At 41.4% G+C, this 18,157-nt stretch overlaps 1 protein-coding gene and 1 pseudogene across 1 annotated transcript; one reads left to right on the top strand and one right to left on the bottom strand.

Moving 5' to 3' along the window:
• The first annotated feature begins 492 nt into the window (after nucleotides 1-492).
• On the top strand, nucleotides 493-5,555 carry LOC134620086 (cytochrome P450 2J6-like). Its single transcript, XM_063466015.2, has 9 exons — nucleotides 493-678; nucleotides 1,434-1,599; nucleotides 1,688-1,840; nucleotides 1,938-2,098; nucleotides 2,228-2,404; nucleotides 2,493-2,631; nucleotides 4,848-5,035; nucleotides 5,129-5,270; nucleotides 5,380-5,555. Exons 1-9 carry the CDS (start codon nucleotides 493-495, stop codon nucleotides 5,553-5,555), a joined length of 1,488 nt encoding a protein of 495 aa, XP_063322085.1.
• Nucleotides 5,556-10,612: 5,057 nt separating this feature from the next.
• LOC134621274 (cytochrome P450 2J4-like) lies at nucleotides 10,613-11,504 on the bottom strand (annotated as a pseudogene).
• Between the last annotated feature and the right edge of the window lie 6,653 nt (nucleotides 11,505-18,157).

Below are 18,157 nucleotides of genomic sequence, written 5' to 3'. Positions count from 1 at the left end.
CAAAGGGCACTCCTTATTTATTGTTTGTCCATGAAAACTATGTGACCACATACTACATATATATTATATATATATTTGTGTTGATAATATGACAATATATCTTAGCTATATAGCGAAAGACACAGTAAAACCATGATTCCTGGTCATCATTCATGTGACTTCCACTCAGAAGTATATGAAACTGCAGGATGAATTTACTAGATGACTTTTGTCACCACTGGACAGTATTTAACTTTGAGTAGATGTAAGTTCAAAAGCCTTGAATAAATTCATCCTGCAGAGTTGAGCAGGTGGATTGTGTTTTGTAGCCCAGCTTGTTATGTAAGCACCGTATCACAAGCACCTTTGAACAGACAAGTATTAGTACTGTGCGTCCTGAACTTTTGCATCAGATTAATATTTTATCAAGCATCAGGTTTATAAACCACTAGTTTCTGTAAGAAAGAATCACATCTCCAGATTGCAAAGAATCAGCTGCTGTTGAACTTAACAATGTGGGTTTCCAACTTTTTGCTGAGCAACGAGGGAGTTTTACTCTCTGTGATTTTGTTCCTTCTGATCATGTACCACCTCAGAAACAAGAATCCAGGAAAGTTTCCACCAGGACCATTTGCTTTACCTTTTATTGGGAATTTCCAGATTGTGGGAAAGAAACACCCACATATTTATTTCAACAAGGTACTGATTCATGCTTGTATAATATTAGGGGGTTTCTAAGTAAGGAGTGCAATTTAAAGTACTGCTTTGTTGATTGCCTGTATACTCATGTGCTTCTGTCTGCATTGCTCAGTCATCAGGATCAAAATTGAGATTTTGATTTTGTACCTGTACATGTTTTAGTGCAGCAGTGTTTTATTTTTCCATTTATTTCTACTGAAATGCAGAAAGGAGAGAATACTTCTGAACCAACTCTAATAAATTATCAGAGCAACTAACTGAGCACTAAGTATCAAACTATAGTTTGATACTTAGTGCTAATAAGCAAATATAGGTCTCAGAAATTTCTTCAAATATGGTCAAACAAACAATTATCTGGAAAAGCTTTGGATCCCAGAAATTTAATTATGTAAATTTCAATCTACTTGAATTTCAAGACTGTAAAGTTTAGATTTAAGTTAAAAGAAGACATGCACTAACTATTAGGTTGATTGGTAAATTTAAATTTCTCATAGTTGTGAATGTGAATGGTTGCCTGTCTGTCTGTCTGTGTTATCCCTGTGACAGACTTGCAACCTATCCAGGATGTACTCAACCTCTCTATAGGCTGCTGAATTGGATAAGTGGAAGAAAATGGATAGTCAGATGAAATATTGATTGATAGTCAGTTTATCCAAGTAGATTTCTGGCCTCTAATTACAGCAGTTCACTCTAATTTATTTCTCTAGTTTACAAATGTTGTGGTATATCCTTCATGTTTGTTGTGTTTTTTGTAGCTGGCTGAAATCTACGGGAATGTGTTCAGTTTCTGCTTCGGCAGGGATAAAATGGTAATCGTCTCTGGATTCAAGATGGTAAAAGAGGCTCTGGTAACACAAGCTGACAACTTTGTGGATCGACCGTACAGCCCCATGGGCGACAGGTTTTATTCGGCAAACTCGGGTTTGGAAGTCACTATTTGATGTACCATTCAGTGTTGAAATTATTCTCCATAGGTTGTTTAGTTCTTAAGTTGCTTGTGTGTATTCAGATGGTCTGTTCATGAGCAATGGTGGAAAATGGAAGGCACAGAGACGCTTTGCTTTGTCTACATTACGAGACTTCGGCCTGGGGAAAAACCGTATGGAGCAGTGTATCTGTGAGGAGATCCGATACCTGCAGGAGGAGATAGAGCAGGAGAAAGGTCCTTTACATTAAGTGACACAAAAGCACACAATCCTGCACAAACAGTGCTAAAGCAAAGAATAATGCTTTTTTAACAATCGTCTTTTCGTCTTCAGGTAAACTTTTTAGGCCAGCAGGCCTCTTCAACAATGCCGTGTCTAATATAGCCTGCCAGCTGGTGATGGGGAAAAGATTTGACTACAGTGACCACAACTTCCAGCTCATGCTGAAGTATCTGTCTGAGATTCTTCACCTGGAGGGTTCCATATGGGCTCAGGTATGTCAAAATAATTTCCTCCTATAACAAAAAGAATGAGATACAGCACTGTGGCATGGGTGTTGGATTTCTTCTCTCTATCATCTTCTGAAAAACGCTTCCTCTCATCAAATCTTTTATTCCGACAAGCTCTATGAATCATTCCCTGGAGTGATGAAGCGTTTGCCAGGTCCTCATAACAAAATCTTCAGCGATTTTGACAAAATCAGAGAGTTCATCGCTCAGGAGGTGAAAAGCCACAAGAAGGATCTGGATCACAACAATCCCCGAGACTACATCGACACTTTCCTCATCAAAATGGAGAATGTATGTGGACACTGCATTGCACAAACTGCACTCTGCCAATTAGCAATTTGTGTTGTGCCTAACGTGACTTTTTCATTTGTCTAAATAGCTCAAAGAAACTGACCTGGGCTTCACTGAGACCAACCTGGTTATGTGCTCTGCTGATCTTTTCCTGGCTGGAACAGAAACAACAGCCACCACTTTGTTGTGGGCTCTGGTTTTCCTGATCAGACATCCTGATATCCAGGGTGGGTGTTGTGCTGGGCTTCATCCGGAGCTTTAAAATAGTCAGAACATAATGCTAGTAGCTCTAATACAATTCACTATAAATGCTAACATTAGCAAAAGCAGACCACATATACAACTAATGGAATGCTTTTTATTTCTGTTTAAAACTAACAGTTGGGAAAATGTAAATCCAAACCTGAAAAGGACGCGAGAGAAATTTGTTCCCCAGAATCAATAAAGTCTATTTTATAGGGCTGTCAACGCAAACGCATCATCATGATTAACGTGATTAAAATTTTTAACCCATTTAACCCATTTGGAGCGCAGAATGGACAAACTGTGGACAAACTGCCCAAAATGCGTTGACATAGACATTTTGGAGATTTTGAGTCATTCTGCGCTCCAGATGGGTAAAATGTGTTAAATAATTGTCATTGCGTTAGTCATGATGACAGATTAATTTGCGTTGACGCGTTAACGTTGAAAGGCCTACAACTAAAAAACTTTTCTGGAAAACGGTATTATTGTTCCTAAACATTTGTAAAACTTGTGATTTTATGAAGTGCAAAACTTGAATATTAAGTCATTAAGTAAATTTAATGAAACAATTGCAAGATTACTAGCATCAGTACAAGGTTTTACAGCAATCCTTCCAGAACTTTGACATATTTGTTGGACATATTGACCAGCCAACAACCAAAGTTTGTCAATGAGATAACAAGTATTAAATAAAAAATACAAACTAAAAACAATCATCTTATGGGACTCAATAAGATAAGATAAGATAACCTTTATTAGTCCCACACGTGGGAAATTTGTTTTGTCACAGCAGGAAGTGGACAGTGCAAAAGTTATGAAGGACAATTAGAATAAAATAAAATAAGAATAAATACAGTACACAACTGTACAGAATAGAATAAAAATAGAATACTATATACAGTAGAATAAAATAGAATAAAATATACAATAGGATAAAAATAGAATACAAATGCTATATACAACAGAGTGAAAAATACAACGGTGCCAGAAAGATTATTGCACATTTGTGTTATTGCACATTTGTGGATGTGTGTGTTTGATCAGTTAAAGTCTTTGTTGTGGAGTCTGACAGCAGTGGGGAGGAAAGACCTGCGAAATCTCTCCGTCCCACACCGTGGGTGCCGCAGTCTCCCACTGAAGGAGCTGCTCAGTGCTGTCACAGTCTCATGCATGGGGTGGGAGATGTTGTCCAGCAGGGATGACAGCTTAGCCACTATTCTCCTGTCACTCACAACCTCCACTGGGTCCAGAGGGCATCCTAGAACAGAGCTTGCCCTTCGGATCAGCCTGTTCAGTCTCTTCCTGTCCCCAGCAGAGATGCTGCCACCCCAGCAGACCACACCATAAAAGATGGCTGAGGCCACCACAGAGTCATAGAAGGTCTTCAGGAGTGGGCCCTCCACTCCAAACGACCTGAGTCTCCGCAGCAGGTACAGCCTGCTCTGCCCTTTCCTGTAGAGGGCGTCTGAGTTATGAGTCCAGTCCAGTCTGTTGTTCAGATGAACACCAAGGTACCTGTAGCTGTCCACAGTCTCAATGTCCATACCTTGGATGTTCAGTGGTTGCAGTGGAGGATGTTTGTGCCTGCGGAAGTCTACCACCAGCTCCTTGGTTTTACTGGCATTGATCTGGAGGTAGTTCAGCTGGCACCAGTCCACAAAGTCCTGAGTCAGTCCTCTGTACTCCTTGTCGTCCCCATCAGTGATGAGGCCGACTATAGCAGAGTCATCAGAGAACTTCTGCAGGAAGCACTGGGTGGAGTTGTGGGAGAAGTCTGCAGTGTAGATGGTGAAGAGGAACGGAGCCAGAACCGTTCCCTGTGGGGCCCCCGTACTGCAGACGACCCTGTCCGACACACAGCCCTGAGTCCTCACATACTGTGGTCGGTCGGTGAGGTAGTCCAAAATCCAGGTAGTGAGGTGATGGTCCACTCCAGAGTTCTCCAGCTTGTCCTTCAGAACCGAGGGAAGAATAGTGTTGAAGGCACTGGAGAAATCAAAGAACATGATTCTCACAGTGCTTCCAGCGGTCTCCAGGTGAGCGAGGGAGCGATGTAGGAGGTATAGCTCCATAGAAAGCTTGGGCTAATTGTTTTGGCCACATTATGTGTGAATTTAAAGACAAAACATACCTCAGTTTGGGAAAATAAAAATTTCTCTCACAGTTAAAGCTGAACTCTTTCGATTCTCTTTCACAGAGAAAGTCCAGGCAGAGATAGATAACGTGATTGGACAGACCCGCCAGCCTTCCATGGCTGACAGACCAAATCTGCCCTACACTGATGCCGTCATCCACGAGATTCAGAGGATGGGAAATATTGTTCCTCTCAATGCACTCAGAGTTGCTGCCAAAGATACAACCCTGGATGGTTACCACATACCCAAGGTGCATGCAGTATACACTTTAAGCTTTACATATTTGTTCTGTCAGGTGTTGTTGTTAAAGTGGATCTTGTTGTTTTCTTGTCTATTTTTCTAGGGTACCAGTGTGTTGCCTGTACTCACCTCTGTGCTGTTTGACAAGACTGAATGGGAGACTCCAGACACCTTCAACCCAGGACACTTCCTGGATGCTGATGGGAAGTTTGTGAAGAGAGAAGCATTCCTACCTTTCTCTGCAGGTAAACCCCCCAAGAGTGTTTTGTATTAAAAAAAAACTTGAACTTGAAGAGAAAAAACATCATCCACAGCTTGTAAACCTGCACGTGTATGTGTTTGTGAATTCTTCAGGGAAGCGTGTGTGTCTTGGTGAAAGCCTCGCCAAGATGGAGCTGTTCCTGTTTTTTGTCGGCCTGCTGCAGAAGTTCACTTTCTCTGTTCCTGATGGAGTGGAGCTGAGTACAGAGGGTGTTTACGGAGCTACACGTGTGCCTGAACCCTTCAAGGTTCACGCCAAGACTCGCTGAATTACATTTACTAATTTTCCATATAGCCAGTGTGTATAAGACAAGACTAAGTGAGATAATTTTCATTAAGGGTGGATTTTTTTTTATTTTGTGGGAATAATGTTGATATTATTTTTCAGCATCAGTCTTCATCTGCTGTGTAATTGCTGCCTGTTAAACTGACCTGTTCATTTTTTACCTCTATTTTTGATGATTAATGTCATCAATCAAAAACTATTTATAGGTTCTATACAAAATGTATTTCATTAAAAAAGAAAGTTTTGATTATTTTGTTTTTATTGGTAATGTTGTGTGTATGAACGTTTGTGGTAATAACATATTCACAGAAAATAATTGACTGATTTGTGTCATTAACTTTATTAAAGCCACAGGTTATGCAACCAAACATTTGGTACAGTGCCTTACAATTAATATTAACGCAATATAGTTCTTTCAAATGTAGTCAGCTCTTTTCACATATGCAAACATCATTTCAGTTGAATGTTACCTTCAAAAGCAATTTATAAAGAGATGGATAACCTTTTGCAGTGTCTAAGTATAATTCAGAATCAGAATCAGAGAGACTTTATTTATCCCCAACCCACATAGCAGACAGATCTGGCCCGGATCTGGTGTCACGCCGGCATTGGTGGCTGACTTCTGGCATGGTAAGTGGTATGTCATCCAGATATGGGCCAGGCCTGGCAATGATGGCACTGTTTATGTGATGGCATGCCATATCTGCCCCGATTATGGTTTGGTTTATGTGGCCCAGGCTCATAGAAAACAGGTCTGGGCATCCGGGTACACACCGGCTCACTCCTTGGTGGCTGCTTATCGGGGCCTGGAACCTGGGGCTCGCTCGGGCCACTTCGGGGGTGGGGTGCCCTCGGCCTCTCGGCCTGGGGCTCGGTCACTCAGGCACAGCTGGCTGCCGGCGGAGCTCACGGGCACGTCACTGCAACCCCCCCTGGCTTCTGCTCCGCGGCTGCTGAGTGATCCCTCATCTGGGACTCTCCTCAGCTCTTTCTGGGACAGTGGCGTGGCTGCCCCTCTGTTGGTCTTCCTTGGTCTCTTGTGTTCTGGGGGCCTCTGGATGTCTGGAGTTTTGATCTCCTCCATACCTGCTTCATGCCCTGGAGGATGGGACTGTGGCCCCCCACACCCTCTAGAAGATCATTACATTAAGGAACCTTTTAAATACAAGCACGCTCATGCTCACAGGTGTACACACAGGTGATCACACACACAAACTACACCCTTTTTGGCTCCTACCTCAAAGCACACTGTGCGCTGTCGATCTCACGTGCTGCACAATAATGTTTAATATTAAGTATTTAGTGTTATATTCCCATATATCATTGTGATGTTGTTTATTCTATTACTCTTGTTTTCTTCTGCTTGTTTTCTTTTTTCTTTCTCAACAGGTGATCCAGGTGATCGAGATATGTATTTTTGTCTGCTTATTTTGTTGGTTTTTGTTTTTTGCCCTTTATCCCCGTCCCTCTTCTCCGCTGTTGTTGTTTGGTTTTTTTTGTTTGGTTTTTTTTCCCCCCTCTTTCTTTCTCCCTTTTCTTTTCCCCTGTCCCGAAAAAAAAATAAAATAAAAAAAAATAAAAAATAAAAAAAAGGAAACAGGTCTGGCCCGGATCTGGCATCAAGCTGGTGTCATGGCAGGGTGTATCTAGCCAGATGTTGGTCAGCTCTGGCAATGATGGCACTATTTATTTATCACCTACTGATCGGAAGGTTAGTGGTTCGATCCCTGGGTCCTCCAGTCTGCACGTTGAGAGTGTGAATGTGTATAGTTAGGAAGCACTCAGTTTAGAGAAAGTGTGTGATTGGGTGAATGTAGCATATTGTATAGAGCACTTTGAGTAATTCGAGAGAGTAGAAAAGCTCTATATAAGAATCAGTCCATTCACTGTCTGAACAGAGTTTTGTCATGTTACTTTTGCACTATTATGTTGCGGCGCATGTTGTTATTACATGGCTTGACTAAGGAACGCATTAGGCTGGTATCTGGGGCCAGAGTTGAAACTGTTCTGGGCCAGCACAGGACCAGCAGTGTGATGCAACTGGCCAGTGGCTGCACACCACTCACACATGGCCCACATACCGCAGTCCGTTTGCCAGAGGTAATCCACACATGGGCCAGCACAGGACCACCAGTGTGTCTGCAAGGACAGGGCATAAACAGGCAATAAGAGTGAGATAAAAAAAAAAATACTTAGAATATACAGTATATACACAGTTTTAAAATTAAAGTGGCTGAATAAGTGAATAAATAACTGTAAGTGACTAAAAGTGAATAAAGTGTCGGCGGTATAAAAAAGAGTCTTTATGTTTATGGGTGTGAGAGTAAAAAAACAGGGTGGCTTTGGCGACAAAGGTGGCTCTCCTCCTCTCAGTCCTGCAGGAAATGCAGCGGAGGCGCCCCTCAGAGGACAGCCATTGAAATGCGGGGTGAAGAATGTGAGAGGGGTCATTAATAATTTTGGCTGCCTGTCTAAGGGCCTGTTGGCTGAAAACCTGTGCAAGAGTTCTGACAGGCAGGCCAATGATTTTAGAGCACACTGATGCAGTGTGCTGCAGTCTGTTCCTGTTCTGAAGGCTGAGGGAGTGGAACCAGCAGGTAATGGAGAAGGTCATGATGCTTTCTAGGAAGGCATAGTAAAAAGTCATCATAATGGGTGCGCTGACTCCAAAGGAGTTGAGTTTCCTAAGGAGGTATAGCCGTTAGTGGCACCTCCTAAGAATCTCCTCTGTGTTGGCAGAGAATTTCAGATGGTTTCAGAATTTCAGATGGTTCCCAAGTATTTGTACTCCTCAACTACCTCCACTGGCTTCCCATGAATGGTGGTGGTGACTGAAGCAGCCAGATCCCTCTGCCTACTGGAGAAGGTCAAAAGCATCTCTTTGGTTTTGCTCACGTTCAGTTCATAATAAATAATAATAAATAATCACATAATAATTGTGTCGCATAATATCTCATCACAGATTTCAATATAACACACCAGTTTTAGGGTAGACACTTTGACCAGAATTTTTCAAAATAAAGACTGGCCTCATCTATCCATGAAGCCAGATAACACACACCAATTAGTTAAACTGCAGAAATGTCTTAAGGACATAAAGATCTGGATTATCTCTAATTTTCTGCTTCTAAATTCAGATAAGGTTCTAGGCCCTGAAAATCTTAGAAATGTGGTCTCTATCCAGATCCTTACTCTGGATGGCATTACCTTGGCCCCCAGTCACTGTGAGGAACCTTGAAGTCATTTTTGACCAGGATATGCACATTATATATTATATATATTAAACATATATCTTGGACTGCTATGTACTATGTAGGCTGGACTATTGTAATTCATTGTTATCCGGTTGGCCTAAAAATTCCTTGAAAAGCCTTCGGTTTATCCAAAATGCTACAGCAAGAGTACTGATGGGGACTAGAAAGAGAGAGCATATTTCTCCTTGATTGGCGTCCCTTCATTGGCTCCCTGTTGGCTCCCCTCTAAATTATTTTACAGCACCATATCACCCCATTAGAGCACTTTGCTCTTTCACTGCAGGCTTACTTGTTGTTCCTAGAGTATTTAAAAGTAGAATGGGAGGGAGAGCCTTCAGTTTTCAGGCTCCTCTTCTATGGAACCAACTTTCAGTTTGGATGCGGGAGACTGACACTATCTCCACTTTTAAGATTAGGCTTAAAACTTTCCTTTTTGCTAAAACATATAGTTAGGGCTGGACCAGGTGACCCTGAATCTTCCTTCAGTTATGCTGTAGTAGGTGTAGGCTGCTGGGGGATTCCCATGATGCGTTTAGTATTTGTTCTTCAGACACCTTTCTCACTCACTATGTATTAGTAGACCTCTCTGCATTGAATCATACTTGTTATTTATCTCTCACTGTCTTCCACAGCATGTCTTTTATCCTGTCTTCCTTCTCTCACCCCCAACTGGTTGCAGCAAGCCTGGTTCGAGGCCAAGGTTATGGTTATGCCATCCAGAGTAAGAATCTGGTTAGATACCATATTTCTAAGATTATCAGATAAGGTGCGGCAAGGTCTCACGATGATTTCACCCCTGAGCTCCATGAGCTTCAGAAAAAGCAAGAACATCTCCTTGAACAGACTGAAAGTGAGTGACATGAAAAAAAGAAAGCGAATGTGAATCTCAGTAAAGAGAACGCAAATATCAGGAAAGCTGTAGAAATACTTAAGATCCAAGCTCAAAAAAAGCAATAGCACCTCAAGGAGCAGTACAGAAGGATTGTTGCTGAGCTGTCCAAGACTAAAAGTGAGAGAAATGAAGAAAACAAAAAGAACATGAATCTCAGGAAAGAGAACCCAAATCTCTGAAAAGCTTTAGAAAATCTTGAGAGCCAGGTCTAAGAAGCACAGCCTTTAATAATTAAATATAATATATATAATATAATAATAAATAACAATAATTAAAAAAGGAACTGAACTTAAGACTCATGTTGTGGAAGTTTTCCTTTAATAAAGCCTGCAGACAAACAGTGAGTGGTAGCTAACATCCTTTAATAAAAACAAGAACAGAAACCAAGCTTGGTGAGTCTCCAAAAGTTGAATCTGTTCATCTGGACGTAGCGTTTTTGTGGAAGAAACGTTTCGTCACTCATCCAAGTGACTTCTTCACTCTCGGCTGACTGCAGGTTTCCCCAATCTTATAAACAGTGCATTTGCATAATGACTGAAACCAGCCCACTGAAGGAACAATGGGCTGGGAGGTCAGTTCCTTAATCATAATTATGCAAATTCTCATGACAGCATTGTACAATGGCGAAAGATGTATCCTTAGCCCCCCCTCCCCCTCCTCCTCCCCTCCTTTCCCTTTTCACGTGGCCATTGATCAGTGGTCTTTGATCAGTGGGTTTTGGTCAGTGGTGGTTGATCAATGGTCATGAGAATTTGCATAATTATGACTGCAGATTTTTTAGTTTCAGATCTAAATATATTTAATATATGTTGTTGCTTCTCTGTGGGTTTCTAGTATGCCCATAAAGATGGTGGAGATTCCACTTCCTGATCTTTGTATTTGGATGGAATGACATCAGCGAGGCACTGCCAGCATCCTGAACTCTTGAGGCATGTGGGTGAACCCCAACACACCCTCCATGCTGGGCATTTCTCCAGGAACAGGGGTGAAGGTGAAGCGTTGGAGCAGAGATGCAAAGAACAGGAACAGCTCCATTTTGGCCAGGGGCTCACCAAGACACAGACGTTTACCTGCGGTGTTAAAAACAGAAGTATCTGGTTTTGGTGGCAGTCATTCTCTAAAATTTTGATCATTATTGGTAATGAACAAACAAAAGTAGATTAAAAATTACCTGCTGCAAATGGCAATAATGCATCTCTTTTTCAAAACTGGCCCTGTGAATCCAAGAAATGCTCTGGATTGAAGACATCTGGAGTCTCCCACTCATTCTTGTCAAACAGCACAGATGCAAGAATCATAGTCGTAGCTGTGCCCTGAAAAGACGTTTTACAATCTTTTTGATATTAGTTTAGAAACTGTTTAGAAATAATCTCTGGGTGAGTTAGGAAAACAGCCCTTTACTTTAGGAATGAAGTATCCTCCCAGTGTAGTGTCCTTATAGGTGCTTCCCGAAAATCCAAGGGGAACAATATTTCAAAACCTTTGGATCTCATGGACAACAGCATCAGTATAGGGCAGGTTGGGTCTGTCAGCCAAGGTGGGGAAGTGAGACTGTCTATCTCTGCCTGGACTTTCTCTGAAAATGTAAGCACAGTAAGGACTAACACAGACAGTTCACTGCAATGTAAGTGTTACTGATTAGACTGTGACCCTGTATCTCTGGGTAGGTCATCATGAATACAAGGGCCCAGCACAGGGTGTTAGCAGTTGTTTCTGTTCCAGCCTCAAGCAGGTCAAGGGTGCATAACGACAGTGTTTCCAGGTTGAAGCCAGCCTGGGGATCCATTTGTTTCTAATGTAACATAAAAGTACTGACATTATCCAAATTGCTGAGCTGATTTAGGCTATTTTACTACTAAATATATTATTATTCAACAGAATGTTATACATTTTACAGACAAACTGTAATTCTTACTCTCCAGGAATATGTTCAGAGAGAGTATTCACCAGCATGGCTAACTGAAACTCTTGGTTCACTGCTACATATCAGTTATGTCTTGAAAGAATGAATTGAATGAAAAGTCATATCTTTGTTAAGAAAGGTTTTGACCTTTCTGGCATACACAGTTTCAACAGAACTTGCCACCCACAATATTACTTTAATTGGGGCGTTTGTGGCTCAAAGAGTTAGCAGTTTGTCTTGTAACCGGAAGGTTGCCGGTTTGAGCCCTGGCTCGGACAGTCTCGGTCGTTGTGTCCTTGGGTAAGACACTTCACCTACTGGTGATGGCCAGAGGGGCCAATGGTGCGATATGGCAGCCTTGCTTCTGTCAGTCTGCCCCAGGGCAGCTGTGGCTACAACTGTAGCTTGCCTCCACCAGTGTGTGAATGTGAGAGTGAATGAATAGTGGAATTGCAAAGTGCTTTGAGGGCCCCGAAAAGCGCTATATAAATGCAATCCATTATTATTATTTCTGAGTTTGCAACCTTTTTTTTTCATTTTTCTATTTTTCATAATGCCTTTCTGTGCTCAATAATTTCTTTACAATTACATGTGCTTTGGTTGTAAATATGGATAGTTAAATGCTTTGGCAAAACATGTAACTATGCTAACTTTTCTAATGCAAATGTGTGTTATTGCTAACGTGACTCATTAGCTTTGTTAGAAATGTATGAGGGGCCGTACAAGCCAAAATTCATTCTAAAAAAAAACAATAAAAGAACTTTAAAATCGATCCTGAAACACACGGGGAGCCAATGCAGCGATTCTAAAACCAGTGTAATAGTGAGTAAAAAGTAAACTGAGTGCATTTTTTGGACAGATTCACTTTTAATGTGTATGTATAATATAATACAGATACATAAAAGAAATACACTCCAAAAATACAAGAAATGTACAAAATATTAATTAAAAAATTATAAAAATGGAGGCAACTTTGTCTAGGGTACAATGTATGAAAAGATCTTTACTGCAGATACTACTATGGCTCTGCAGATTTCTTCTTTTATTTTAACCTATGTCGCCTCACCTTGAGGTTGGCAAATCTATCACTTTTGGTGGTCAACTCTCTCAAGCAGTTTAACAGTTTGTTTTGCCTGTCACTATTCCCTGTCTGTTTTCTTACCTGGTTCTTCCCGACCTTGTACTTTCTCCTCACATTCCCGTTTCCTCTCTCCCTCTTTGGACTGACAATCATACACAAATAGACTATTCAATTTGATTTAAAAAAAAAAAAAATTACATTCATATGAAAAAAATACTTTTAAGATCACTAATAAAAAGTCCTCTCTCAGTGTACTTTTAACCAAAAGGCAAATAACCAAACCACATGTACATCTAATAAAAGATATAAATATTGAAACACTGATCCAACATTATCCTTTATTGGCAGATCATTTGATTTTACACTTTTACCTGAATGTGGCTCCTGGGTTTAATATCTGCACATGACAAAACCAGCTTCTCTTATTCCATTTCAAACAGGACAGTGGTAACAACACTAGGCTACAGACAATTTTAAGTAGGCTATATAAATTTCAATGGGAGCAACAGGACGGTCAAATGTCGCTGATTTTACTACAGAGTAGGACGGATTGTAGGGTAGCATACATTGTCGGAAAACACATTTTCAACACTGCAGGTTACCTGGGTGTAATGTTTTTCAGCTAAAAGGAAACATGGTCTGACTCCTACCTAACTATATAAAGAGTAACTGAAGGTTAAATGCAGCTAACATGTTCTGTTTTAAGCCAGGCACTCACACCTCTGCTCCGCTGCGTCTCAGCCACCACTGCTCTGGCAGACAGGGCGCTAGAGCCAGAGCAGGGCAGAGGCGAGCTGGAACAAACCATTTTTTTGGGGTGGGGGGCGGCGGTATCTATACTTTTGTTGTTAGAATATTACGTGTCAACCAAGTACTGTATGCTTTTTATATTTTTAATAGTGTCACACAAACAGCAAATATTGTCCAAAAAAGTAAGAAATCTTTAGGGGTGCTTTGATTACCAGGGGCTAAAAATGCCCCTGGTAAGAAATAAGATAAATAAAAGTAATACAAACTCATTCTTATTTAAAAGCCAAGGATTAAAAGTGGGTTTTCAGATGGGTTTTAAAAGTGTCCAATGTTGGAGAGGTCCTGATGTGAAGTGGCAGTTTGTTCCACAGTTTGGGCCTTTGCTGTAACTGCTCCTAATCTCCTCTGTGCTTTAATTTGGACCTCGGGACAGCCAGGAGCAATTAACTCGCAGACCTCCGTGATCTCGCAGGAGTGTACCAATTAAAAAGATCAGAAATGTAAGAGGGTGCTAACCCGTGCAATGCCTTAAAAACAAATAATAAAATCTTAAAATTCTAAAACTGGCATCACTGCCAGTATCCAGTATGGGGGATATGCGGTCTTGCTTGCATGTACCAGCAACAGTTAGTAACCGTACTGCAGCATTTTGGACCAGCTGTAGATGGCTAACTGATGACTAACAACAGAATAAAGACTATTACAGTAGTCGAGGCGAGATGAAATGAAGGCATGGATAGCTCTCTCAAGGTCTCTAAAACAGAGAATCATACTTGTTATTTATCTCTCACTGTCTTCCACAGCATGTCTTTTGTCCTGTCTATCTTCTCTCACCCCCAACTGGTTGCAGCAGATGGCTGCCCCTCTCTGAGCCTGGTTCGAGGCCAAGGTTATGGTTATGCCATCCAGAGTAAGAATCTGGTTAGATACCATATTTCTAAGATTTTCAGATAAGGTGCGGCAAGGTCTCACGATGATTTCACCCGAAACCTAGACAAGACAAATGAAGTCATCTGCCATTAGCAAAGGAGCTTAAAATGACTTTAAAGGTTTAAAAGGTTTGAGTCAGTGGAGGGGGGAATAACTGAGCCTCAACAGAAAATTCAGGTAAGAGAGACAAGAATGCAGGGGGAAAAAAACCCACACACCACAATTGAGATGGAGTTCCATGAGCTTGAGAAAAAGCAAGAGCGCCTCAAGGAGCAGCACAGAAGGATTGTTGCTGAGCTGTCCAAGGCTAAAAGTGAGAGAAAAGAAGAAGAGAACACAAATCTCTGGAAAGCTTTAGAAAATCTTGAGAGCCAAGTGGAAGAAGCACAGTGTTTAATAATTAAAAAAGGAACTGAACTTGAGAAACTTGAGACTCATGTTGCGGAGGTTTCCCTTTAATAAAGCCTGCAGACAAATGGTGAGGGTAGCTAACATCCTTTAATTTAAAAAAAAAAAAAAAAAAAAAGAGAAACCAAGCTGTGAGGGAATGCATCATCACGGGGCAGACGATCGGCAGAGTCCCTACTGAGCCTAGCATGGCCCTGGTTAAATACCTCTTACAGCACGTGTCAAAGTCAAGGCCTGCGGGCCACATCCGGCCCGGCGTACATTTATATCTGGCCCGCGAGATCATTTTATATAGATGTATTATTATTGTTATGCATGGCCCGGCGATGTGAGGCGCTAATAATATACAAACTACAGATCCCATAATGCAGCGCTGCAGCCTCCTTGCTGAAGGCTAGGCTAACTGGGAACATTCCTGCATCAATCAAGTCAAACATCTGTTATTGCGAAGCTAGCCGCTCACAATGGTGGCAGATTTTGGCAAATGTGAGCCTGAGGAGAAATACGATTGCTGATCGGGTTTGTGAGATGGCCACTGATTTAAGAACACAGTTGTGTGAAAGAAGCAAAAACTTTATTGCATCCTCTCTTGCTGTGGATGAAAGTATAGACATGATGGACATTGCACAGCTGGCCATCTTCATCCATGGAGAGGAAATATTGAACATTAAATCGATGCACGGGACAACGACAGGAAAATACATTTTTTAAAACGTATGTCAAAGTGTAACCGACATGAAACTGCCCTGGGACAAACTTGTTGGACTTACAACAGATGGAGCGCCGGTGTTGTGCGGTGAAAAAAGCGGACTAGTCAGCAGGATGCGAGTAAAGATGCAGGAGGAGAACTGTACCGGTGAGTTAACAGCATATCACTGCATCATACACCAGGAAAGGCTGTGTGGTAAAGTCCTAAAAATGGAGCATGTAATGATCACCGTAACGCAAACCGTAAATTTTGTCTGAGCTAAAAGTTTAAATCACCGTCAATTTCAGTCTTTTATGTGGGAAATAGATTCAGAGTTTGCCGACATTCCTTATCATACAGAGGTCCGTTGGCTGCGTTGGGATAAAAATTCTCAATAGAGTTTTTGAGCTCAGCAAGGAAATCTGTCAGTTCATGGCATGTATGATGCGGTGAAGGCATTTCAAGTGAAGCTGTCACAAATGCACCAGTGCAACCTGCCTCACTTTCCCTGTTGCCAAGTAATCTTGAACCAAGTCAGCGGACATTGCTGAACTGCACCTGTGCAGATTCAGATGGAGCTGCAGTGTAATGATACACTCAAGGGAAAGTACGACACTGAATGGCCCACACAGTTTATTAGTTCCACTCCTGAAGCAATGCCCAGCTCCGTCTACATGCGGCTCCAACCTTGTGTATGCTTTCATTTATTTTTTCTGGAGGTTTTGGCAGCATGTTCATATTTCTAACTTGCATAATTTTGACAGGATATAGTTTTATAAAGAGCAAAATATTTAAAGTTAAAGTTTATTTTTTTTCAGTTTATTTAATCTGGAATAATATTCCTGTCTGTTTTTATTCATATTTATGTTTAAAAAAAAAACATTGTTTTAGTGTGTTCAATAAATGTTTGTCTTGTTTGGCCCGCGACCTAAAGTGTGCCTTGAGTTTTGGCCCCCTATGCAATGGAGTTTGACACCCCTGTCTTACAGGAACAAAAAGGCAGTACACAGCCGTTTTCACACCTTTGGTCTTACCCCCCCAAAGAAAGTTTCAAACTCCCTCGATACTCCTTACAGTTGTTGAAGAGACAAAAGACTCTTTCCCCCGACCCTGGGTCTTTTGTGTGTGAATGCTTCCCTCCAGCTTCCTGAGGCTACGTCCACACTAATGCATTTTCGTTTGAAAACAGTTCTCTCCGTTTTGGCCTCCCGTCCACACTGAGACGCCGTTTTCTCTCAAGGACAACGCTCTCGAAAACGCATACATTTGAAAACTGTGCTTTTGCGTCGCAGTATGGACAGCGAAAACGGAGACTTTTTGAAAACAATGACACATTTTAGTCATGTGATGCAGTCAAGTGACCAAAGATAGCAGAGGGCATTATACAGCATTTGTTTGCTCTCAATTTTGACAGTCCTATTAAAGATTAATATGTCACGGCGGGGCTGCGCTGATTTATTTTGTAACTGGACCCAGAAGCAGGACACGGAGGATGTCACAACTGTGATGAACTAAAAGCGAGCCTTTTATTGTGGCTGGTACAACGCTGGTACAGACAATAAGGCAAAAGCAACAGATGGCAAGAACTAACATTAAACCTAAACTGGGCTAGACTAAACTGTGATTACTATGACTAACAAAACTATGATGACATAGATACTGACCTGAACATGATGGTGAGCAGGAGCATGAGGGAAACTGTGAAGGGATAAACCCAAAACTCGATCATGAACATGTCATCATCATGAAACACACTAACATGATATGGGGGAAGACAACAGACGACCCAACGCTGACTGAAAAGAAACACACTGACTAAATACACATAAGGGAAGATCAAGGGAAGTGGCCGCACATGGGAGCACAGCTGACACACATGAACCTAATGACAGGACAGGGGAAGTGAAAATAAATACAATGAACAAAGAACACTGAACTCTTTCAAAATAAAACAGGAAACATGGAGACGTAGACATGACACAAGGGAAACCTGATAAACCACGAACTAAAATGCCAACTTGGCATGACTGAATAACTAGGTAACTGAAAAGAAACTGGAATACAGATGAAATAACAAAATAACATGAAACTCAGAAACACTGGGTCACATAACCCAGGTCCATGACATAATATCAGTTTGTACATGGTTCAGATAACTTTTCTTCAAATTCTTTAGTTCTCACTCGCTTTTGCAACTTTGTACTTTTGTGTTACTCGCAGCAACAACTCCACCTCATTGGTAGTCCATTTAAAAAACTTGGTGCTTTTCCTCGATATTTTGCCGCGACGTTTCAAAGAGCCAGAAAGTAAATAAACGGCAGACAGAAAACGATAGTGTGGACATGGAGCGTTTTCAGACGAAAACACCGTTTTCAAATCTATCCGGGCTAGTGTGGACATAGCCTGAGACATGCTAAAATCCAATGGTACCAAGGCATTATACAATAAAATAATGTGAATAATACATAAATAAAATAAATTCTTCTACACTCATGTCGCAGAACCACTTCCTGACAAGGCTCAGACTAGTGGTTCATGGTGTCATGGTGCCAAACGCCTACTTAAAATAGGTTTACGTCGTGCTTCGATTCATCTGTGCCGTCCCTCTCTTCGCATTCCTGGTTTGGTGCACCATTGACTGCCTGACACCTTTGTCCCAAATACTCCAAAAACTTCTAA

Source organism: Pelmatolapia mariae, linkage group LG23 (assembly GCF_036321145.2).
Source record: "Pelmatolapia mariae isolate MD_Pm_ZW linkage group LG23, Pm_UMD_F_2, whole genome shotgun sequence".
In the NCBI taxonomy this organism is placed as follows: domain Eukaryota; kingdom Metazoa; phylum Chordata; class Actinopteri; order Cichliformes; family Cichlidae; genus Pelmatolapia; species Pelmatolapia mariae.
This window is presented reverse-complemented; position numbering and strand designations above follow the sequence as displayed.